Below are 24,269 nucleotides of genomic sequence, written 5' to 3'. Positions count from 1 at the left end.
TCGGTCTCCCTCTTACCAAACTCTCCCCCCTCCAATCTGCTTGAATGCTGCAGCCAGGATCATATTCCTCACCAATCGTTACACTGATGCCTCTACCTTGTTCCAGTCAATACACTGGCTACCCATCCACTACAGAATCCAGTACAAACTTATTACCCTCACCCACAAAGCGCTCCATGGCTCAGCACCACCCTACATCTCCTCCCTTGTTTCAGTATACCACCCTACCTGCGCCCTCCGTTCTGCTGATGACCTGAGAAAAGCATCCTCAATAATCAGAACCTCCCACTCCCATCTCCAAGACTATACACGTGCTGCGCCAATTCTTTGGAATGCACTTCCCAGGTCAATACGATTAGTCCCCAATCCCTACAATTTTAAGCGTGCCCTGAAAACCCATTTATTCAGACTGGCCTACCATCTCAACACATTAACCTAATCTATGCCTGGGTGGCACAGTCAAAAGTTTTACCAAAACCAGGTTCCCCGCATCATGTTCCCACGTGCTTTATGCATCTATTAGCACTCTGTGTCTGTACTGTTACACACTTAACATTATGGCAGGTCCATACAATCAGGGCAATTGTTACCACCCACCTTTCGTGTCTACCTTTTTCCTCATAGATTGTAAGCTTGCGAGCAGGGCCCTCATTCCTCTTGGTATCTGTTATGATCTATGTGATTATTGTTATGATGTAATGTCTATCGTCTGTACAAGTCCCCTCTGAAATGTAAAGTGCTGCGGAATATGTTGGCGCTATAGAAATAAAATTTATTATTATTATTCTTTTTAGAGGTGCACAAAACTGTGGTCGACTGAGCTTTTATGCACGCTTGAACAGACGGACACCGCCTGAATCATAGGCAAAACAGCAACCACAGTGTCTCCATCTGCCTCATTATAGAAAGTATTACAACGGAGGTTCAGTCTGAATCACTTATTTCAGATATTTACACAGAAACCCCGGTGTAAAAGCTCAGCGCTGGATAAATGTGAGCCGAGCCTTACTGTTAAATTTGGGAGGCAGAATGAACAAAATCAACAGCAGATGAAGAATTGATTCTATTGATTTTTTACGCCATTCCTTGTGCGGTATAAGTGATTAGACAGCTTTATTCTTCGGCTATATTTTTTGGTATAACTTTTTTCATTTATTTTGTGTTTTTTTTTAAAATATTGTTACTGACAGAGCGCCTGGCATGGTCTAAAGCCTCCGTCACACACAGCGATCTCGCTGGTGAGATCGCTGTTGCGTCACAAAACTTGTGACTCAGCAGCAATCTCGCTAGCAAGATCGCTGTGTGTGACGGAGGCTTTAGACCATGCCAGGCGCTCTGTCACTGAGCCGGTCGCTGAAAGGTGTCACACACAGAGATCTCGCTGGTGAGATCGCTGTTGCGTCACAAAACTTGTGACTCAGCAGCAATCTCGCTAGCAAGATCGCTGTGTGTGACACCTATCAGCGACCGGCTCCCTTGCCGGGTATCGCTGATCGTTGTGGAAAGCCCTGGACATTTTTTTGATCGTTGGTCTCCCACTGGCCAGCACGCATCGCTGCGTGTGGCAGGCGGGAAACCAGCGATCAGCGAGCAGGAACTGGTAACCAAGGTAAACAGCGGGTTTCTAAGCGCCGCGCGGCGCTTAGAAACCCGCTGTGTACCTTAGTTACCAGCGTGCTAGTGCAGGGAGCTGGTAACCAAGGTAAACCGTGGGTTTCTAAGCTATGTGTGAAGGGGCCCTAACAGGCTATGACAGCTGGGAGACCCGGATGTCTTGCTGCCATGACATCACGGGGTCCCGAGAACATGGGAGCCCACTCCCCTTAAATGCTGCAATCGCTATTGATCGCAGCATTCAGGGCATTAAACAGCACCACCCCTGACTGTGACAACCAGGGCACAGCCATCACTTAAGCCGGGCTCCTAGTTGCAATGTGCTGGCACAGCTTCTGTGCCCTGCACGTGTGCCATGACTTAACTATATGCAGACTGTGGAAGAGACGGTCAAAGGGAGCACCAGCTGCACATTTCTAGGTGAGGGGTAGACGACCAATGCTGCTCCAGCCGGGTGCCTCGGATGAGGAAGTATTGAAGTAGGAAACTAGGTATACCCGGTCCACAGGAGCGCAAAGGACAGGAATCGGCTTTAAAAAATCTTCATTAATTGTAATATTATAGTCCACAACGCATTTCGACAGATTAGTCTGTCTTCATCAGGTGGCAATATTGCTACCTGATGAAGACAGACTAATCTGTCGAAACGCGTTGTAGACTATAATATTACAACAAATGAAGATTTTTTTAAAGCAGATTCCGTGTCCTTTGCACTCCTAGTTTTCTACTATGACTTACCTATATGTCATAGGTCAGGGACCTTTTCCCGACCATGACATAGGTATGTCAAAGATCATGACGTAGTTAATTAACATGACATAAAGGAATAATGTATTAATTAGTGTACTGGGCTATAAGTTTCTGATTTTGATTAAATTAAAAAGAGGACAACAGAGTAAGACTTGGGTAGTTTGGCCACAATTAAGCCAAAGTGCAGTACTCCATGTCAAATAGCAGCTGCAATAGAAAAAGAGACTTTAAGGTGTATTAAAAGAGATAAAACCCATTATCACAATGTAATATTACCCCATATCTTTATTATGGGATTCAGTTTTGGGCTCTACTTTTTAAAAAGGATATTTGGAAATCTGAAAACGAAAGAGGGTTCATAGATGGGCAATTACTAAATGGGAAGATCTCTTACACTAAGAAGTTAGAAAAAGTAAGGTTGATTAGCTTAGAAAAAAAGATGTGTGGTCAATACAAAGCAATGGCACATGATTTATTTCTTCCAAGGACCCTCAAAAGAACCAGGGGCATCCATTAAGAGTGGAGGAAAGGCAATTTAAATATCTAAATAGGAAAGAGCTCTATGAATGTAGAATACTCAAGACTGGGGCATGCCCTACCACAAGGGGTAGTAATGACATATTAAGTCAGCATTTTAAAAAGGGTTGGATGCTTATAAGCTAGCCATACAAAGAAATGTGTATTTGACTGAAAAAGGTTGAACCTGATATGTCAGTCTTTTTAACGTGACACTCAGTTCTCTGATGACAGAAATACATGCCCCAGAATTGCTCTCACTTGTGCTGTTTCATTAGCGTGCACTCTCCGCCCTCTTGTGGGTCAAGGTTGTAGATGTACAGGTAACCATCTGCAGCAGCAACCAGAAGTCGGGGGATCTTTTGAATTCTAAATATAAATTTTTAAGCATTAAAAACAAAACACACTAGAATACAATAAAGCACATTTATAAACATATGTATATACATCACAAACAGTGGGGCTAATTTCCCAATGATCGCTACAACCAAGGTGCACAAGTTGAAGGATGAGCCTCTTCAACTTTTGTTAACATTTTTAAAAGCAGTTTTCCACTTTCAAAAAAGTGGTCTCCAATGATAGCAAACATTTAAAGCAACCACCACAGTACACCCCACCGTTTCTGTCCAGCGTTGGCCGCCTCAGTGTGTTGGCAGCCCCAGCGTGTTGGGCCGCCCCAGTGTATTGACTACAACGATGATGTCACAACAGCGCATATTAACGCAACTGCAAATCACTGAACTCAGCGGCTTGTGCTGTCCACATCAGCAGCTGCGGCTATGAATTACTCTGTAGTCGTGATGTCACTGCAGTAACCAATACACAGCGACCGCAGCAGAGGCTGAGAGTGGTCACTCGACCTCAGGTGGGTTCTGCGTCTGTCATTTTAAATGTTACACTCAGCCAGTGCTTTTTGTCAAGTGAAAAAACCCTTTAAGCTGTCACAGGGGGCTTTGAATGGGCTATAGAAAGGAATAAAACACTTCAGGCTGTCAGGACTGCACGCGGATCTCACAGACATAACTTTGTGACATGTATCTATGGCATATTATGGGTTTATTGAATAAAGAGTAACTAAGCTTTTATAGGTTTGTTTTTTTTAGATATAACTTTGTCCAGCAGGAAAGTTGTGACACTATGCAAATTACTTTCTTTTTTAACTTGTTTTATCACAGAGCAGCAACATAATGGCATTTTAAATTATAACAATTCTGAATATTTCAATATGTAATAAGAACATGTTGAAGATCAGTCAGGCTTCATACACCATATATTTCAAGAGTTATACAATTACAACTCAGAGTGAAATATAAATCATACTAATAAACAACAAATATGAAGACTTGAGTCAGGGTCTAGTTTCAGAATGTAATGTATATTGAACCTTATTATTGTCACAACCTTAACCCATTATTTCAACCAGGTCCCAAACATTAGCCATAAGGGGCTAGAGGAGGTCCTCCTGTTTGTGGAGATCTACCATAAGTCATATCCCCCTATGGAACGATTTGGAAATGATCTATCCATCAACATTACATAGTTATTGTTTTCCTAGCTGGGTATAAAGACTTTCTGAGAAATATATGAAAGTGATAGAGCAACATTTCCTAGTCCAAAATACCAAACAAACATAATATTTAGAATTACAAATGGTACTATTTCTTCCCAAAAGGATCTAATAATTTGGTACCCCCATATCTACCGGTAATTATGTTTCCAGGAGTCCATCCTGACAGCACCAGGGAGGACATCCTTCGCCTCCTTGCAGGGACAGGAAGAGCACACAAGAGGTTAAAAACCTTCTCCACCCCCATTCCCTCAGTGTTTTTCCAAGTACCACAGAGTGGATGATGCAACTTAACACTTTTATTTACAGAATCATATTACGACATAATTAAATCGGGAAGGGAACTATCCATGCTGTCAGGATGGACTCCTGGAAACACAATTACTGGTAGGTCTAATGCCTATTTTCCAGGACGTCCCTCCTGACAGCACCAGGGAGAATACCAAAGTATCCCCTTAGGGTGGGATGACTGCCTGGAGAGCCATTCTCCCAAAAGCAGTCTGCTGATTAGACAACACATCCCATTTGTAATGTTTACAGAATGTGTCCAACATGGACCAGGTTGTGGCCTTACAGATTTGGTTTACTGAAGCCTTGTCCTTTTTGCCCATGAAGCTGATAATGCTCGTGTTGAGTGGGCTTTTAACCCTTCTGGGGGGAACCCCCTGCGAGACAGTCTAATCTGATTAGTGACGCTATCCATCTCGCGATGGAGGAATTTGAGGCCTTTTCCCCTCTATTTTTTCCCCCAAAAAGGATAAATAAGTTATGGTCCTGCCTCCAACTCTGCGTGGCCTTGATGTAATCAATAACTGCCAGGTGTACATCTAATTTGTGCACGGCTGGTTCATGATCATTTGAGGGGTTCTCGCAAAATGAGGGCAAGACTATCTCCTGGTTTAGGTTCTGTACCGACGCAATCTTGGGCAAAAAGGTGGGATCTAGTCTGATTATTCGATCTTCCCAGATATGGATCTCAGATGGATAGGGCCTGTATCTCGCTTATACGTTTAGCTGTGGTGATAGCCACTAGGTATGCTACCTCCATGGTTCGATGTGAAATGAGCATCTTTTGGTTCTGGACAAAGGGATCTGAGCAAAGAGACCGAAGGACAAGGCTAAGATCCCATGGGGGGGACTGACCTCCTGATTGTGAGACGTAACCGCTGGGTTGCCCTGATAAATCTTATTACCCAGGGGTGAGAAGCCAGGAGGTAATTGAGAAAGGAGCTTAATGCCGAGATCGGGACTTTCAGCGTGCTAGGCTTAAGTCCTTTATTAAAGCCTGCTTGAAGGAAATCTAGTACTTTTGGGATGTCTGGTTTTCCTTCCGCTGAGTCGGGCCTGCCACAATCCAGACAGAATCTTTTCCAGATCTTGTGGTATATTGCAGAAGTGACGGGCTTTCTGCTGGCCTGAATAGTGGATATGACCTGATCTGACAAACCTCGAGCCTTCAAAATCTGTTGTTCAGGATCCAGGCTGATAGATGAAGCCTTCCTGGGTCTTGGTGATAGACCGGCCCTTGGTGAATGATGCCTTCCCTCTGTGGAAGCCAGACTGGTTGATCCTCTGCCATAATCCCCAGGAGCGGAAACCAGCTCCTTTTCGGCCAATAAGGTGCTATCAGTAGAACTCTTGCCTGATCCTCCTGTATCTTTCTGAGGATGGCTGGAAAAAGAGCCATCGGTGTAAATGCATAGGAGAGAGATCGCCCCCACTTCTGGCTTAGAGCGTCTACACCTTCTGGATTGTCCAATGGATTCAGAGAAAGGAACCTGTCCGTCTTGGTATTTTTCCTGGTTACGAAGAGATCTATATGCGGTCTTCCCCAGCGCTGGCATAGGTTCTGGAAGATTTCGGTGTTCAGCTCCCACTCCGTAGGACAGATCTTCCGTCTGCTAAATTGTCTGCCACGGTATTTTGGGATCATTTGAGATGGACGGCTGTAACAATAGAACTGTTTTTTCTGCCCAGGAAAAAAATCTTCTTTAAAAGGTCCTGGAGTCTCCAATGTCTGGATCCCCCTTGAACAAGCAAAAAGGACACAGCCGTCACATTGTCCGATAGAATCTTGACATGTTGGTCTTTCAGTTGGGCTCGATTTCTTCTTAGGGCCTCCCATGTGGCGTAAAGTTCTTTGTAGTTGGAGGAGCTGGACCGCATGTTTGCCGGCCATTCCCCCTGAAGAATTCTGCCTTCTAGATGTGCCCCCCAACCCCATTTGCTGGCGTCTGTGGTGATTATGACGCATGGGTAGGTGATCCAGGGGACACCCTTCCTTAGGTTCTCCTGCTGCATCCACCGCTCAAGAGATCTTTTTCCTGCCGGGGACAAGGATATTTTCTTGTCTAAGGAGGCCTGGCGATGATCCCAGTTGGCAAGGACTTCTTTCTGAAGAGTTCTTGAATGGAAGTGAGCCCATCTGACACAAGGGATGCAGGATGTCATGAGCCCCAGACTGCGCATTGCTGCTCTGATGGAAACACGACCTTTTTGAAGCTCCTTCATGCTGTCTCGTATTTTTCTCTGTTTCTCTGGTGGCAAGAAGGAAGATCTGCTTCTGGAGTCCAGTAGTACTCCCCAAAAAAATCTTTCTTTTCTCTGGCACCAAGTCCGATTTTTCTTTGTTTATAATCCAGCCCAGGAACTCTAGAACCTCTATTGTCTTCTCCTTGTGCCGCTGCAGTTGCTCTATTGATCTTGCCACCAGGAGAAAGTCGTCCAGATATGGGATGATAATTATTTCCTGATTTCTTAAGAATGCTACCACCTCCACGATTAACTTCGTAAAGACTCAAGGTGCTGAGGCCAGGCCAAACAGAAGACACTGGAACTGAAAGTGGCAGGTCCGATTCTGAAGTTTTACTGCAAACCTCAGGAATCTCTGTGATGTTGGGTGAATTGGTACCTAATAGTAGGCACTATTCAGGTCCAGGGTAAACATCAGGGCATTCTTGTCTATAAGATGGACTGTGGATCTGATTGACTCCATCTGAAATCTTTTGTACGTGACCCAGGCGTTTACGGGTTTTAAGTTTATAATGGTGCGGGATTCTCTGGATGGTTTCATGATGGCAAATAGAGACGAATAGTGACCCGAACCGATTTCCGCCCGGGGAACCGGAATAATCACGCCGGAGTTTGACAGATCTGTTACGTGGCCCCACATCTGGGAGTCACTTTTTACCCTGAGGGGAGAACTGAATCTTTTGGGGGGAAGGGACGAAAATTCTATTTGGTAACCCTCTGATATTGCTCTCAATACCCACTGACTTTTTGTGATCCGAGACCACTGGGTACTGAATTCCCTGAGCCGACCCCCTATGTTGGTATAGTCATGTCCTTCTGGATCTCGTATGTGATCCAGAAGCGGGAGCTTTAGATTTTCCGGCTCTAGAGAGGGTGCTACTGTAGGAACCCCTCTGGGAACTCCCCTGCTATCTATAGTACTGCTGTATTCTATATCCACCAGGTCTACGAAAGGACTGGTCCCTAGGCTTTTTTTCCTCTGGGAACCCCTTTTTATATAGGATGCTTTTTCCAATATATCATCTAATGCTGGGCCAAAGACCTTTAACCCGGAAAAGGGGAGGGCACAGAGCTTGTTTTTAGAGGCGCCGTCACCTTTCCAGGTCTTTAACCAAATAGCTTTGCGAGCAGAATTTGACAAGGAGCCATTTCGGGCTGAGAATCTCATGGATTCCGCCAATGCGTCAGCTAGGAAGGCCGTGTCTGACTTCATAATCGAGAGGGAAGCTATAATTTCTTCCCTTGGGGTTCTATTAGTCAAGTATTCCTCTAACTGTCCCAGCCACAAAAAATATAGATATTGCTACCGAAGCAGCTGCTATGTTTGTTTAAATTAAGGCTGCTGATATCTCACAGGCCCGCCTTAGTAGGTTATCCGCCTTCCTATCCATGGGGTCCTTCAGGCTAGAGGCGTCCTCAAAGGGGATAGTTGATTTCCTGGCAACTTTCGACACAGGGACATCAATTTTGGGAACTTCAACCCACACCTTAATGTCCTCAGGGTCAAAGGGGAGACATCTCTTAAAGTCCCGGGACATCACAAGGCGCTTTTCCGCCTCCTCCCATTCCTCCAAGACCATACCTGACACATGGTCATTCACTGGGCGTCAATTGCCTCTGCGCCGTAAGGCCCCCAAACTTCAGGTCCAGTCTGTACTGAGACCTCCTCTATCTGCACTGTCTCTCTGACCGTCCGTATCGTCCGAGGAAAAGAGGTATCGTCTCCCATACTCTGGTTCATTAGCGCACACCTCGCCTTCTTCCTGATCAGACTCCGGGGAGTAGGAATCCTCCTATTCTGCCTCATGGCCAAACTGTAAGTGTTGGGCTCTCAGACTGCCATCCCATGGCGTCTGTTTACCATTACTCAAGTTTAGTGATGTCCGCAGATAGCTTAAACTTGACTGGAAAAGAGCACTTTTGAAGGGTCCAGTAGAAGGTTTATTCTCAGCTGAATCCCTGCATAATGCGCAGTTACAGTAGGTAAAAAGAGACTTTCCTTGTACAGAGCTGTATAAACGTGTGTCTCAAAATGAAGACAGACTCAAAGATGGAGAAGAAGAGAGGGGTTACAGAAATGAGAGTCACATGCGAGGAGGGAGGAGACAACCTCTAAAAGGGACAGATCTATACACAGCAATGAAAAACAATATAATTAAATGCAGTACTGTCTGTATGATTCTAAATCAGGAGACATGACACTCCCTGTCTGAAATCTTTAGATTTCATGATGATTCAACTTGACACGACGTGTTATGATGATGATCAACAACATCCTAGAAACCTGGAAGACAAAACACAACATGCAAAAATAAACTAACATTTGTAAATTAAATTCTTGGTTGATGACGTGAAGTCCTCAACGGATGAATAGTCCAAGTCCATAGGAGAACCAATATTCAGATTGGGGAAGCCACAACAAGCAAACACTTCCACCAACCCAAATAATCCAAAGATGAAAGTTCAAGCTATTTACAGATAAGGGTGTATGTTGGTATGCTCTCCATCGTGAGCTGTGTCCAGTAGAAATATCTTTCATGTGATGTCTTCCTTTGGTAGAAGCATTACAAGTTTGGTGACTGGGCGATGGAAAACTTGTGATGAACCACCTTTAGTTACCTTGACTTCCACCTTTCAGGTCTTTCCATCCTCACTGGGCATAGCCTTGGTGATAAGACCCATTGGCCAGTCATTGCGATGAGCTTCTTTGTCTTTCAGGAGGATGAGGTCTCCTTCTTGGAGGTTAGGTTTTGCTGTCTGCCATTTGTGACAATAATCTTCTTGTTGGACACACCCGATGATTATTTGTTCTGCATGTTCAATGTTGGCAACAGTAGGGTATCCTTTGCACATGTGCCAGCCACGGTACTCTGATGATTTGTTGCTGCTAAAACAATGGGCGATGTGAATAAGACGAGCTACGGCCCGCATAACGACGACTAGCTTGAAAAGCGTTCAAACCGATGAGACCTTAACTTCGGTTTTGGTATCACAGAAGTGTAGTCAGTAGAGATGGTTGGTCTGATTTCCTTTTCAGATTCTGGTTCTACCAGCTCATAAGTATTGCTGCTGTCCTTTGAACAAGGGTCTTTATACAGAAAACTTGGAGGCGGCAGTCACATGTTGTCATTGAGTTTAGACGCAGCTGTAAGTCTTGTTCCTCTGTCGGCTGGGTTCAGATCAGTGGGGATGTGATGCCACTGCTCAGGAGTAGAAAATGCTCTGATTCATTCTACCCTATTGCTGACAGACGTAGAATTATTTTGCTTGATTGTATATGTAACCAAGCACCACTCTACGGTCTGTGTAGAATATAAATGAGTCAATAGAAATGTCCAATTCATCCCTTATAACTTCTGCAATTTCTACTGCTAGTACGGCAGCGCAAAATTCAAGCCTTGGTATGGAATGTGCGGGTTTCGGAGTAAGTTTTGCTTTACCCAGGATGAACCCACAATGTATCCAGCTGCTGGATGCTGAGGCTTTCAGATAGGCCACTGCAGCTATAGCCTCTGTTGATGCATCAGAAAATATATGGACCTCTTTTCGGACGGCAGTTTAAAGGGACGTTAAAGAATAACAACGTGGGACTTGAAGATGTTCTAAGATCTTTAAAGATTTCTTCCATGTTTCCCACCCTTGTTTCTGGGATGGTGGCGGAGTGTCCCAATCTGTGTTCTCGGCAGTTAACTGTCTCAACAGTATCTTGCCTTGGATAGTGAAGGGTGCTATAAATCCAAGGGGATCATAAATGCTGTTGACCACGGATAAGACTCCTCATTTGGTGAAAGACTTATCGCAGGCCGATACCTCGAATGTGAACGTGTCCGGTTTAATGTCCCACAACAGACCAAGACTACGTTGCATGGGAAGAACATCAGAACCCAGATCAAGGTCCTTCAGGCTTGTGGCATGGTCTTCAGATGGGAATGCTTTCATTACCTCCTGATTGTTGGAGATAATCTTGTGCAGTCTGAGGTTTGCTGCCGACAGCATTTCCTGTGTTCTGCACAGCAGATCAATTGCTTCTTCACTCCTGGGCAAAGACTTAAGTCCGTCATCAACGTAGAAGTTCCTTTCCACAAATAGACGAGCATCCGATCCATACTCTCTCTCACCTTGTTGGGCTGTCCGTCTCAGTCCATAGATTGCCACAGCAGGTGAGGGGCTGTTGCCGAAGATGTGTACATAAATCTGATAATCTATTAACTCATTGCGTATGTCATTATCCTTCTACAATAGGAACCTGGGGTAGTTTCTACTGTCTTCCCTGGTGATGAAACAGTGAAACATTTGTTGGATATCGGCCATTACTGCAACGGGTTCTTGTCTGAAGCAAACCAGTACTCCTATGAGACTGTTGTTCAGGTTGGGTCCGGTGAGGAGCAGGTTATTGAGAGAGATACCTTCATACTGAGCACTGGAGTCAACCACCACTATGATTTGATTGGGTTTGCGAGGATGTTAGACACCAAAGAATGGAAGATACCAGCATTCTTCTCCTTCCTTTAGTTGTGGAGCAGGCTCCGCATGATCTCTGTCAAAGATATTCTGCATGAAGGCGATGAAATGTTTCTCCATCTCTGGTTTCTTTTTTAAAGTGCGTTTTAAAGATGCAAGTCTTGCATTTGCTTGCTGCAGATTGTTTGGCAACCTTGTCCTTGGAGAACGAAAGGGTAAGGGTGCTGTCCAGTTGTTGGAGTCATGCTGGGTGAATTCCTTGTTCATGACCTTAATGAATTCTTTGTCCTCACTTGCTGGTGCCAACTTGTTATCTTCATTTGTAGAATCAAACACCGTTGACCCGAGGTTGTCGTCGCAGGAACAGAACATGTTCATGTTGTCATGGGTTTCTCGTTGCTGCTTACAGTCACTCAGCGTTTCTTTCACCCAGTAGTGATGTGGGCATGGTTGACAGTATGTACTGCAACTATTTGGCAAGACATGAGTCTTACATGAGTAAATCTTTGTACGCCTCTTCATCTTGTCTATACAGATGTTGCCTATGATAACCCAGCCTAGATCAAAGCGTTGCGCAAATCCATTGATCTGCTGACATACCTTGTGCAGTCGGAGAATGTCTCTACCGAGCAGGATCAGGATATCTGCACTATTGTCAAGAGCTGGTAACTTGTTGGCTACCGTCGCTAGATGAGGGTGGTGAAGAGCAGCCTCTGGCATTGGAATCTCCTCTCTATTGGATGGCATCTGGTTGCACTCGACGAGTGTGGGCAGAGGTATCCACGTTATTCTCAAGTGAAGATACTATAAGTCCATTGACTCTTCTCCCAGAGACCTCTGTAACACCACTGCAAGTACCCAAGGTGTAGAGTGGTAAGCATTTCCCTTTAAATCAAACAAATCAAAGAGCTCTGACCTGCAAGTGATCGGTTGCTTTGATAGTCCAGGATGACGTACACCATTGTGCTCTTTTCAGGCTGACCCTTAAGATATACGTTCACCAGGCATATCTTTGTGCATGACTTGTCCCAGAGGTCTTCTCCGCAAACTTCTGTGCATGAAGATGATACCTTTTTCAGACTTGCTTGTTCTGTTTTCTCCCCGCCATAGCTTGTGGTGGGTACGGAAGGTGTAAGCTGAGCAGAGCTAGGTTGGGATGGATGGAGTGCTTGCATGTGGTCCTCACTGTCACACTCCAGACACTTAATAAGAATTTTACAGTCCTTAGCAAAGTGTTCAGTAGAAGCACAACATCTGTAACATACACCAAATGTCTTTAGAAGTTCCTTGCGCTCCTGGAGCGGCTTCTTTCTGAATCCAATGCACTTCTTTAGGGATGTGGCTTCTTATGAATGGGACACATACGATTAAGATCTTCGACCTTGTCCCCTGTGTTGCTCTTGTCTGGAGCTGATATAGGTGTGGGAAGGATCTTTTTAGTGGACACTGGGCCTCCTTAGCTTTTCAGGTTAGTACATGGGCCCTCATACCTAGGAGGTGTTGGACCGGGTCCGCTGGGTTCTACATAGGAAAAGCTTGGGTTGGTCTTACGCTCTGTAATATCCTTGATAAAATCACAGAAGAAAGAAAATGGAGGAAAAGAGGCTTGGTTGGCCCTTTTGTATTTTGACCCACTAGTGGTCCATGGCAGCTTAGAAACTATTGGGTTAACGCCCCGAACAGTATCCAGGTAGCTGAGACCAGGTAGGTGCGTATCTGCCAGGGCCAACTGGAGCTCTAGCAGCAGGTCGCTGAGCTGTAGGAATTTTGAACTGTCCTTGCTGAGTATTTTGGGGAAATCCTGTAGACGCGTAAATAGTGCATTCTCTATGGCTTTAGGACTGCCAAAGCTACGTTCTAGTCTTTCCCATGCAGCCCTGAGACCAGCTGCTGGATTGCTGATGTGGACGGATCTGAACCTCTTGACCCACTCTGTGGATTGAGGTCCGAGCCACCTGATTGGCAAATCCAGCTCTTCAGCAGCAGAGATGCCAAGGTCACTAATTGCGGCTTTAAAGGAACATTTCCAACCTCTGTAATTCTCAGGCTGGTCGTCGAACCTTGTGAGACCGGTGTTGGTGAGTTCTCGACGTATCATGTACCTCGCAAAATCGGACATGTCTGTTCTTTCTGACTTTGGAGAAGCAATTGTTGGCTGAGTGATGCTGTTATCGTGGGTCGTAGCTTCTTGGTTCAAGAAAATGAGAAGATACGGAGTGGCGTGGGCGTTTTGACCAGCAACCGGTTTGTGGCATATGATCTCTGTTGTATGTGGGGCTAGAAACACACAGTTGTCGGGAGCGTAGTGCCTTGTCGGCATGTTGACGTTGGCGTATGCTGAGGTGTAGGGTCAGCCCGTGTATTGACGCATGAAGGAGGTTCGGGTTTGAATGTTTGTGGTACATTGGACTGACCTTGAAAGCTGGGAGCTGCAGGCGAATCAACGTCCTGATGCTCTAGAGAGAGGTCTCTGCTGAAGGGAATGTTGTTGATGGTCAGGGGTTCGCTGGTTTGACTCAGCACGTAATTTCTTGTGCGCTTAAGTGGGTCTTCCATGTCGAGTTCGTACGAATTGAGGCTGGCTCCTTGGCTCCCACCTAGAGCCCGCTCAAAGACCTTTAGCTTTGCCACGGCTGCTGCATGTTCGTATTCTTTCTGCTGGGCTTCCATTTCCACCTTCTCACGTGCAGATTCAGCTTCCATCTCTGCTTTCTTGTGTGCAGATTCCGTTTCTATCTCTGCTTTCTTGCGTGCAGATTCCGTTTCCCTCTCTGCTTTCTTTTGAGCGAAAATGGCTTGCACTTTTGTAGATTCTGCTTAAGCACGCGCTCTTATGAACTGCTCACTGAGGGTTGAGTACCTTGATGAGCTTGACTTGACTGAGTGCTTTGCGCTCTTAGCGGACCTGGATCTGTGCGATGCAGCTTCTGACATATGTGCGATTTTTGCTTCAGTCTTGTTTACGATGTCGCACACGGTGCTATCTCGTTTGGAATTGAGCTGTTGGAAGTCCTGGCATTCCTTTATTGACTCTGGGATATTTAATTTCAGTAGAGTTGAGATGTATTTTTTGCAAGTGCCTTTATAAGACTGGTATGCAGAGTACAATTGTTCAAGGGCTCCCACTGGTGGTAACTCGTGAAAGGCATACTGGGAGATGCTGTCAAAGTAACTGCAGTCTTTGCCATAAGACGGATATATTACAAGAAAGTTCATGTTTAATGATTTCAAGGTTCTCTATAGCTTTACTTGATGGCTTAGCAGAGCGCTTTGGTCTGTCGCGGCTGAGAACTCTTGTGAAGATATTGCAGACTTTACTTCAGCCATTGTAAATCACAGGTGAGATCTGTGTAATATGAGCTGCTACAGCTTCTGCAGGGTGAAGGCTGGGGGAGGGGCTGTGCTGCACACAGGCTGATACAAGCTGATGGTATCTATATGATGTAAGCAGATCTTCTGATGTCTGTTCTGACTTGTAAAAGCTGGAGACTGACTTTACAGATGTAACTGCAGGAGTCTCTTTTTACTATTCTGCCTCATGGCCAAACTAAAGGGCATGTCACACTAAGAGATATTGCTAGCAATATCGCTATAACTAGTGACGTTATAGCGATATTGCTAGCGATATCTCTGTGTCTGATACTTACCTACGAGCCGCTCCCCCGCTGGTTATCGCTGATCGCGCGAGAACGTCCAGGACTGTTTCTCGTCGTCAGCTTCCTGTGGCGCTTCCTGCTGTGAGGACGAGCGACGCGTGGAGCCGGGCGGGAGGACGCAGGATCGCCTGGTGTGACAGGTAAGTAGCGACCTCCGTCCCCAGCGATGTCGCTAGTGAGATCTGCCTGTGTGGCAGCTCACTAGCGACCACTTAGCGATGTACCAGCGATCCTGACCGGGTCATATCGCTGGTCGGGATCGCTGGTACATCGCTATGTGTGAGAGTACCTTAAGTGTTGGGCTTTCAGACTGACATCCCAAGGCATCTGTTCACCATTACTCACGTTTAGTGATGTCCGCAGATAGCTTAAACTCGACTGGAAAAGAGCACCTTTGAAGGGTCCAGTAGAAGGTTTATTCTCAGCTGAATCCTTGCATAATGAGCAGTTACAGTAGGTAAATAGAGACTTTCCTTGTACAGAGCTGTATAAACTTGTGTCTCAAAATGGAGATAGACTCAAAGATGGAGAAGAAGGGAGGGGTTACAGAAATGAGAGTCACATGCGAGGAGGGAGGAGAACCTCTAAAAGGGACAGATCTATACACAGCAATGAAAAACAACAATATAATTAAATGCAGTACTGTCTGTATGATTCTAAATCATGGGACATGACACCTCCTCTGAGCTAAGCTCCATCTCCCGTCTGGTCTGCTTTGCACCGCGACCTGGACTTGCAGGTTGCGACTGGGAAAAGGTGGCCATGGAAGCCTGGACCTCCTCTCGAATGAGTGACCTCATCTCTGATAGGAGAGACGGCTGTTCGCCATTCATTACTTTGGCCGTACAGGTGTCGCACAACATCTTTTTGTGCTTGCTAGTGAGCTTAATGTTGCATACAGGACACCTATTTCCCTGAAGCTTTTCCCATCTGCTTGGTCGTGGGAATGGGCGCTGTTGGTTGTGCCTTTTCCTGCATAGTGCAAGCGAGGGACAGTCGGGCTCTGGTCTGGGGTAGTCAGAGTTTCGGTCGGTTGCGCTGAGCGCACTTACCCCCGTCCGGTTTGACTCTGCCTTGGTCCTCCATCTTGCGCTGTGAGCCTCTGCGAGGTCAGGAAGGTTGCTGCTGCCTGCCTCGCTGTTACCGCACTGTTTTCCTTCAGAGCGCCGGCCAGCGGCCTGTATTTCCGGCGCTCTGACATTACCGGAAGTGCGCCGCGGTCTCCCTCCACACGACTTCCGGTTCCCCGCGCTGCGGCCGGCGTCGGAGCTGAGAGCCTGTGCTGTGGGAAGCAGCTCTACCCAGGGGGCTCGTCCCCCCCTGGTCTCTGCGGCTGAGGGACCACCACCTAGGAGGGTTTCAGCGCCAGGGCCGCTTGATAGGAGGAAGGTTTGGCCGGGCTGCCCGATCCCACTGGACCACTCCGGTACGACGAGTCCTCTTGTGCGTCCCTCCGTGCAGGGACAGGAAGAAACATTGAGGGAATGGGGGTGGATTATGTTTTTAACCTCTTGTGTGCTCTTCCTGTCCCTGCAAGGAGGCGAAGGACGTCCTCCCTGGTGCTGTCAGGAGGGACGTCCTGGAAAGCCACATTTTGGGAACCTCACTTTGGGCACATAGCATCCCTAGATCTACTCATCTTCCTCAACCTAACCGGTGTGAGAACCCTGACTTATGATACACGGTAAAAATTAACTTTTTATTTATAGCCGGGAACGCACAAGTGGGATTCAAGTACATCCACACCATTGATCAGTAACGGAATTTTGGATTATCATATAGCGACAACTGCTAGTGGACGACCCGGTGCTTTATAGCCTGGAAATCAATCCACCGGGACCCTGAGATTACACAATCCCAATTAGAGGAAAAGAGGAGAAAAAAAACCAACACATCTCTACCAGAAAACGAAACTAAATGTGTGTTTTATCTGTAGATATTTATACAAATGGGGATTACGTATTTGGAATCTGGATTGTAATGGAGCAAAAGACATTATCTTGATTTAGATCCTATGCAAATTACTTTATTAGGGGTTTGTAGCATAAAATGACATGTAACTGGCTACCAAGCTCCTGCTTTCCCCTGTCCCCTTACCTGAACAACAACCAGAGGGGGGGGACAGGTGCGCACCCTTTCACTGCCATCATTAGTTCTCCAGAAGCGTATGCTCTGATATCAATGCACCTGAATGCACGGAGATTGTGGAGAAGCGTGGGGTCTGGAAGCCGCTTACATGAAACTCTTTCTACAGGAATGAAGACAAATCTCTAACAAGGTGATATGCAAGGTTTTAGAACTTTCCATGCTGGAAAAAATTATAAAAAAGAAATTCTATGCACAATACAGTGTTGCCAGATTTTTACAGTATTGCTTTATACATTGCATTACACACTGCGATACAAGCACAAACAGAACATAAAGCAAAGAAACAAACAGATCTATTAATAGTTTAAAATCCACAAGCAAAATAAAATGTAACATTACACTGCCAATGAGCAGATGTTCCTGTGACCACAGAAAGGCAAGCGGACAGTGGCAAAAGCTCGGCCTTGGTTGAACATTTCAGTTACTTGAGAAGGCAAATAACTGGTGGAGGCCATGATAACTTTTCCAAAGTACCCCGTCCAGGTGGTTGGTTCTTCCGCAGGCCTATACAGCAGAAAAATAGACTGGATGTAAGAATAAAATTCATTGATGAAATACCTGAGTATAAGGCTGTGTAACCAGGAGAAGATATAAACACTGCTATAGGGTATATAGGGTGTATACTGACCTTACCACAGGGGCGCAGAGATGTGTAACATTAGTATGACAGAGAGCAGAGGCCCGGTATGTGTGCTTGATTTTTTTTTTTTTTTTAAATAAGTTTAAAAAAAATCATAGTTTATTTTAACCTCTTCATAATAACTGGAAAATCAAAACTAGCATTTCTAGCCTCTGTTTATTCTCAGAGCCATAACTTTTTAATTTTTCCCATTGACATAGCCATAAGGTAAAATTGGAGAAAAAAAAACAAAAACTCATACATACTCTTCCACCACTGTACTGGGCTTTTGTTATGAGGTGTTCATAAATTAATAAGTACATTTGGTTTATGTTGTCACTTCCTGAGACCCAGAACTTTTTTCTTCCCCATTGATGGACCTGTATGAGGATTAATTTTTGTGCGGGAAAGCTGACGTTTGAAGTAGATTCCGTTTTGGGATAAATGTGATATTGTGATAGCTTTATATTAATTTTTGTTTTAAGGGAGATGTGTTAATCTCAAAAAATGTTATACTGGCTTTGGATTTTTTTTTCCACTTTTCAGTGTTTACCTATGGTTTAGTCGTTTTATATTTTGAAGAATTGGACTTTCACAAATGTGGCAATACCAACTAAATTTTTTTTTTACTTATTAAAATTTTTTTTTTTTTTTTAAAAAAAAAAAAAAAAAAAGTTGTGTTTTTTTAACTTTCTTAGTCTATCTATGGCATCCATTTACATAGAAAGTGTATTTATTAGTGATGAGTGAGTATACTCATTGCTTGGGTGGTCTCCAAGTATTTTGGTGTGCTCAGAGATTTAGTTTTTGTCGCCTCAGGTGCATGATTTGCGGCTGCTAGACAGCCTGAATACATATTGTAGGGGTTGCCTGTTTATTAGGGAATCCCCACATGCATTCAGGCTGTCTAGCAGCCGCAAATCTTGCAGCTGAGGCGACAAAAACTAAATCTCGAGCACTTCCAAATACTCGGGAGGACACCTGAGCATGCTTGGTTGGGGAAACCTGAGTAACGAGTATACTTGCTTATCATTAGTATTTATGCATTTTGGCTGCATTGTATGAAAAAGGCCTTAACAGTAACATTAAAAAAGGTAAAAAATGCAATGGGTCTTCTGATCTCAACTTTTCCCATCTAAATATCCCACCATTTCGGATCAGTCGTAAATCTCACATCTTTTCTGACATATGACCACTGCCGCTAGATGTGTATTAGCATGTACATGGCAGTCTGTACAACCCCCATCAAAGAATGAATCACACACACATATACAAGATGTCCGAAGCATGGAACATCTTAGAACCTTATTAAATAACATAGTTGAGCAAATTCAAGCAGTCTGGCCTCTCTGGGACACATACTGGGTTCATACAGATTGTTCATAGCCATGGTTATGGAAAGTAGTTCTTGCAATCTGTGCTGAGTTCTTGGTATTCTCTACCCCCTGCTCGGTCACTGTCCTGGTCTACATATGATAGATGTGGCTTCTTCAGTGCTGAGCATACTCCTTATTGATGATAGATTGCAGAGGTAGACCGGTATGTATTGTATGCTACTATCCTAAGTTTTCTTCATATTCTGTAACTTTATTTTGAAAATTCAAAAAAAATATCAGTTAAAAGAAAATAGGGAAAAACAACACTTTTATAATGTAGACATTGAATATATATGTCTCATGTAGGGGTAGTTGGTGAATAACCAAAATACTTATTTGTCCCTTAACAGATTTTTTTCCCTGATTTCTAACCTTAACTAAATCATATCAATTTAGATTTTGAGGAAAACCAATCAATTATATGTTGTTCATATATGGGGTACCACATACAATATGTAAGGGTTGGTGGGCTCTCTTCAAAAATATATATTTTTTGTTTCAAGATTAGTAATTTTAAGTTTTATTCATATCTAATTTTTTTTTTTCTACCACTCGGGGGTGAAGATTCAACACGGAGGGAACTGATCAAAGTCATGTAGCCCGTTTTCTGGTGTGTAAGTCACACTGCTGCACAACACAAAGGTGTGCAAAAACGTTGCAAGCTTTGATATCTTTACAGTACTCAGACAATTTTTGAAAGTTAGCAGGGATAGATTCCCTATAATTAACACCAGAGAATACAGGACATTATTACATGCAGAAATCTGCTTCAGAATTTACAGCGTGGAGCACCAGCACCCTGGTGTTACATCCAATAACAGGATTACACCTATTAGTGAATTTCACACGGCTTCTTCCAGCAGGATTTTGACCGTTTTTATGAATTTCCCCTAAATCCTAGTCAATGTTGTGGTGGGTTGAAATATTTTTATCCACATAAACAAAAAAAACTAAATTAGAAGCAAACATGTACATACTTTTCTTTAACGGTCTCCAACTTGAAAATATGCACTGTTTCTGTGTTACTTGAGGCAGAAAGAAATGTGCCATCCATGCTGAACGCCAGGGAAAATATTGTCACACAACTGAAGCCATAGATTAGACAAAATAAAATAAAATAGATCACAGTGTCATCATTGTATCATATTCATGATGTACATACTGTATATTACACACATTATATACTGTATATATACATACACATACATACAAGTCCACTTCCCACCCCCAAATGGTTGTACAGGAATGGGTTGGCCTCCTGGTTCCTCAGATCTCAAGTCAATCAAGCATTTGTGGGATGTGCTGGAAAAAGAGGTTGAATCCATAGGTGCAAGGACACCTTCAGAGGCCTTATGACTCAAGTGATTGTGAGAAGAGCAATCCTCTTTGCAGAACTGTTATTTAAGTAAAGTATTGCTTTATGTCTGATTTTGCTTGTTTCAAAGAAGATTGTTTTTTTCTGTTAAGGCCAATCAGTAACCAGGACTTTGCTGCATCATCTGAGAGCAGCATGAGGTAGAGGCAGAGACTCCGATCCTTGCTACAGTTTTGACAAAATTTTTTACTTACCATAAAATCAGTTTCTCCTAGGTTTCAATGCGGGGGGGGGGGGGGGGACACACAGAACCATGGGATAGTCTGCTGCCACCTGGAGGATGACACTATTATTGCATTTAAATAAAATGGGCTCCGAGCCATCAGACTACCCTGCCTGCCGGAGTCAGACTTCCTCAGTTTTGTGAGAAAGCAGTAGGAAGAGAACAGAAAAGAATTAAGGCAAAAAGAAACATAACTGTACTCCAAACCGGACGACCAAGGGAGGGACTTGTGTCCCCCAATGAAGACTACCAGAAACAGATTTTGCGGTAATTAAAAAATCTATTTTTCTCGTTTGTCTTCTTGGAGAACACAGAACCATAGGGCATGCTAAAGCAGTCCCTAGGCTGGGACAGTATTAAATCTCCTACCATTTTCCACCATAACGTAATTTTCCTACCAAGGCTTGCATCTGCCAAGGCAAAAGTGTGCACCCTGTAAAACTTGGAGAGAAAATATGAACTAATGCCCAAGTAGATGCTTTATAGAGCTGCAAAGCCAATGCCTGATGACGAACCGCCCAGGAAGCCCCCACTGCTCAAGTAGGGTGTACCCTAATCCTAAATGGGGCCAACCTGGCCTTAGCTTTTAAGGCACAGATAAGAGCAATCTTGATCCAGTGGGCAATGATCGCTTTAGAAGTGGCTTGACCCCTACGAGGGACCTATGGTATAACAAACAAGCAATTAGAACGTCTAAAACAGGCAGCAGATAATTAATAATATCTTACGGCTCCAACAATCTCATACCTGTGCAGAGCCATTTCAATAGGATGAGATTGGACCAGACAAAAGGAAGATAAAATACTATCTTCATTAAGTATGCAAATTGCCTCTGAAGAGAGAAAAAGGACTTGAACTCTATAGCGCCGCCTGTTGGAAGTAGCGATCCTACAAGTCACAATCGACTCTTAACAAGTTTTGCAATATGACTTAGGATAAAAGCCAAATCAGAATCTCAATTTGCAGACACAGTGTTTTGGGCTATTGGCCCTCGACAGTGCAAAGTATGAGAACTGATTTGGCTAGGTGAGAGGCTCTGGACTGGGGTCTAAGGGGTAAGGTTTCTCCTCATGGAGAGTGACATACCAGTTCTGGCTTGTCAAGGTAAGGAGGATTATTCGCCGTGCAATTTAGTATGAAAATATCTTCATTAACATGAATCGAAATTACATAGTAACATAGTTAGAAAGGCCGAAAAAAGACATTTGTCCATCCAGTTGAGCCTATATTCCATTACCTATATTAACTTTGGGGAAAAGATGGTACTGGCTTCAACATTACCTTATCATGAGGAAGAATAAGGTAAGAGGTGCAACAAGACTAGGCACCACATGTTAAAAAAAGACACTGAAAAAATGGAGCAAGGTCAGAGAAGCGCTACCAGGATGGTAAGCGGACTGCAAACTAAGTCCTACGAGGAATTGTTAAAGGATCTGTGAATGCTTCACTTTCAATAAAGAAGGCTAAGAAGAGACTTAATAGCTGTCTACAAATATCTGAAGAGCTGTCACAGTGTGGAGGTATCATACTTATTCTTATTTTCACATGGAAACACGAGAAGCAATGGAATGAAATTAAAAAGGGAGAAGATACAGATTGAATATTAGAAAAAACTTTTTGACAGTGAGGGTAATCAATGAGTGGAACAGGCTACCCCGAGAGGTGGCGAGTTCTACTTCAATGGAAGTGTTCAGAGTCTGGACATACATCTTTCTGAAATGGTTTAGTGAATCCTATGCTGCATTGAGCACGGGGTTGGACACAATATCCCTTGAGACCCCTTCAAACTCTAGCATTACATGATTCTATGAAGACCAAGTTGAAAGCCCTGAGACTCTCCTAATAGTGATGGCTATAAGGAAAGCTACCTTATAAGAAAGAAAAAGTAAAGAGAATGCTCTGATTAGCTCAAAAGGTGGAGACTGAAGAGCCTTCAAAACAAGATTCAGGTCCCAAAATTCCAAAAGGGCTCGATAGGGTGGCTTCACATGTGCGACCCCCAGGAGAAAAGTCTTAACTTCGGGTATAGATGCCAAATACCTCTGAAACAGAATAGTCAAGGAGGACACCTGACCCTTGAGGGAGTTAAGCACCAGTCCTGCTTTCAATCCAGATAAAAAGAAGCAGAGAAGCACTGGCAAAGAAAAATATATAGGCAAAGTAGTAGTAGACTCACCATCAAAAATAAAACCTCAAACTGTGATGGTAGACTTGCAATGAGGATGGCTTCTGCGCTCTAATCATAATCCGGATGACTGATTCAGACATGCTGTCCTCAAAATTGTGGCTTCAACAGCCACGCCCATCAAATTGAACACCTATTACTTTGGATGAAAGAACGAACACTGGGACAGCAGATATGGATGGTCCGGAAGAGCCCATGGGACACCCACCAGGAGATTGATCACATTCGAATACCAGGACCTACAAATCCAATCTGGAGCAATGAGTATGACTGAAACACCCTGTGCCCTGATCTTCTTGAAAAATCTCGGGAAAAGTGGTAAAAGTGGAAAAAAATAAGGTAGAGTGAACTGGGATCAAGGGATTACCAGGACGTTGACTACGAACACCTGGGAGTCTCGGCACCGTGTCACAAATTTTAGCACCTTGAGATTTAGTCTGGATGCCAATAGATCTACATCAGGCGTAACCCACCGCCGACAAATCTGAACAACTCTGGTTGAACTGCCCATTCTCCTGAGGATGAACTGCTGGCGACTTAAAAAGTCTGCCTTCCAATTGTCTAATCCCGAATATATCAACTGCAGAGTTTAGAGGAACTTTGTCCTTCACCACTGCAAAATCCTTGTGACCTCAGTCATGGCTGATGGGCTTCGTTTGCCCCCGTGGTGGTTGATATAGTCAACAGCAGTAGGATTGTCTGGCCGAACGCTGATCGGCAACCCCTGGACTAAGTGCTGCCAAAGTAAAAGAGCCAGACAGATAGCTTTGAGCTCTAGCACGTTTATTGGGAGAAATATCTCCTTAATAAGAAGTCAGAAAAATACTCAACAGTGGCTGTCCCTAACTAAACCTCCTAGCTCCCCCTTTCTTTTAGCAAAAGCTCCCTGGTGTGGGTCCATTTATATACTATAGCTACAGAGAGCAGAAACTTTTAACAGGTATACACAGCCCAAAGGAAATGAAGCACTGCAACAGTTTCTCTGATTAATTCAAAATAGTATAAATCATGGTTTCTTATCATTTCACCAGTATGCCTGAATGCGTGTCCCCATGATGGTTCATCGGGAGGCCAAGTAGTAAGAGGAAGAACAGTTGAAATGTCCAGCTGGAATTTCTCCATGGAATGGTAGTACCTTCAAAGATTTATTTGAGGCTAAGTCTGCCCTTCATACCTTGAACCACAGCATTAGGTGAATTGCGATGCAATTACTTGCGTCCTGGACAGAGCACTCCGCGGCATCTAAG

At 44.2% G+C, this 24,269-nt stretch overlaps 1 protein-coding gene across 2 annotated transcripts in view; it reads right to left on the bottom strand.

Annotated features, from left to right (window-relative positions):
* The window catches only part of WIPI2 (WD repeat domain, phosphoinositide interacting 2), a 205,890-nt gene that overhangs the window by 37,260 nt on the left and 144,361 nt on the right, over window positions 1-24,269 (bottom strand). For both annotated transcript variants that reach the window (XM_073558131.1, XM_073558132.1), the window contains 3 exons: window positions 20,217-20,324; window positions 17,584-17,748; window positions 3,142-3,249 (listed from right to left, as the gene is read on the bottom strand). In XM_073558131.1, coding sequence (XP_073414232.1) covers window positions 3,142-3,249; window positions 17,584-17,748; window positions 20,217-20,324 — 381 coding nt within the window. The remainder of the gene's footprint in view (window positions 1-3,141; window positions 3,250-17,583; window positions 17,749-20,216; window positions 20,325-24,269) is intronic.

Source organism: Dendrobates tinctorius, unplaced genomic scaffold (genome assembly GCF_039654945.1).
Source record: "Dendrobates tinctorius isolate UK_male_01 unplaced genomic scaffold, ASM3965494v1 ptg000254l, whole genome shotgun sequence".
Taxonomy (NCBI): Eukaryota; Metazoa; Chordata; class Amphibia; order Anura; family Dendrobatidae; genus Dendrobates; species Dendrobates tinctorius.
Note: the sequence above shows the minus strand (reverse complement) of the source record. Positions and strands in the feature narration are given on the sequence as shown.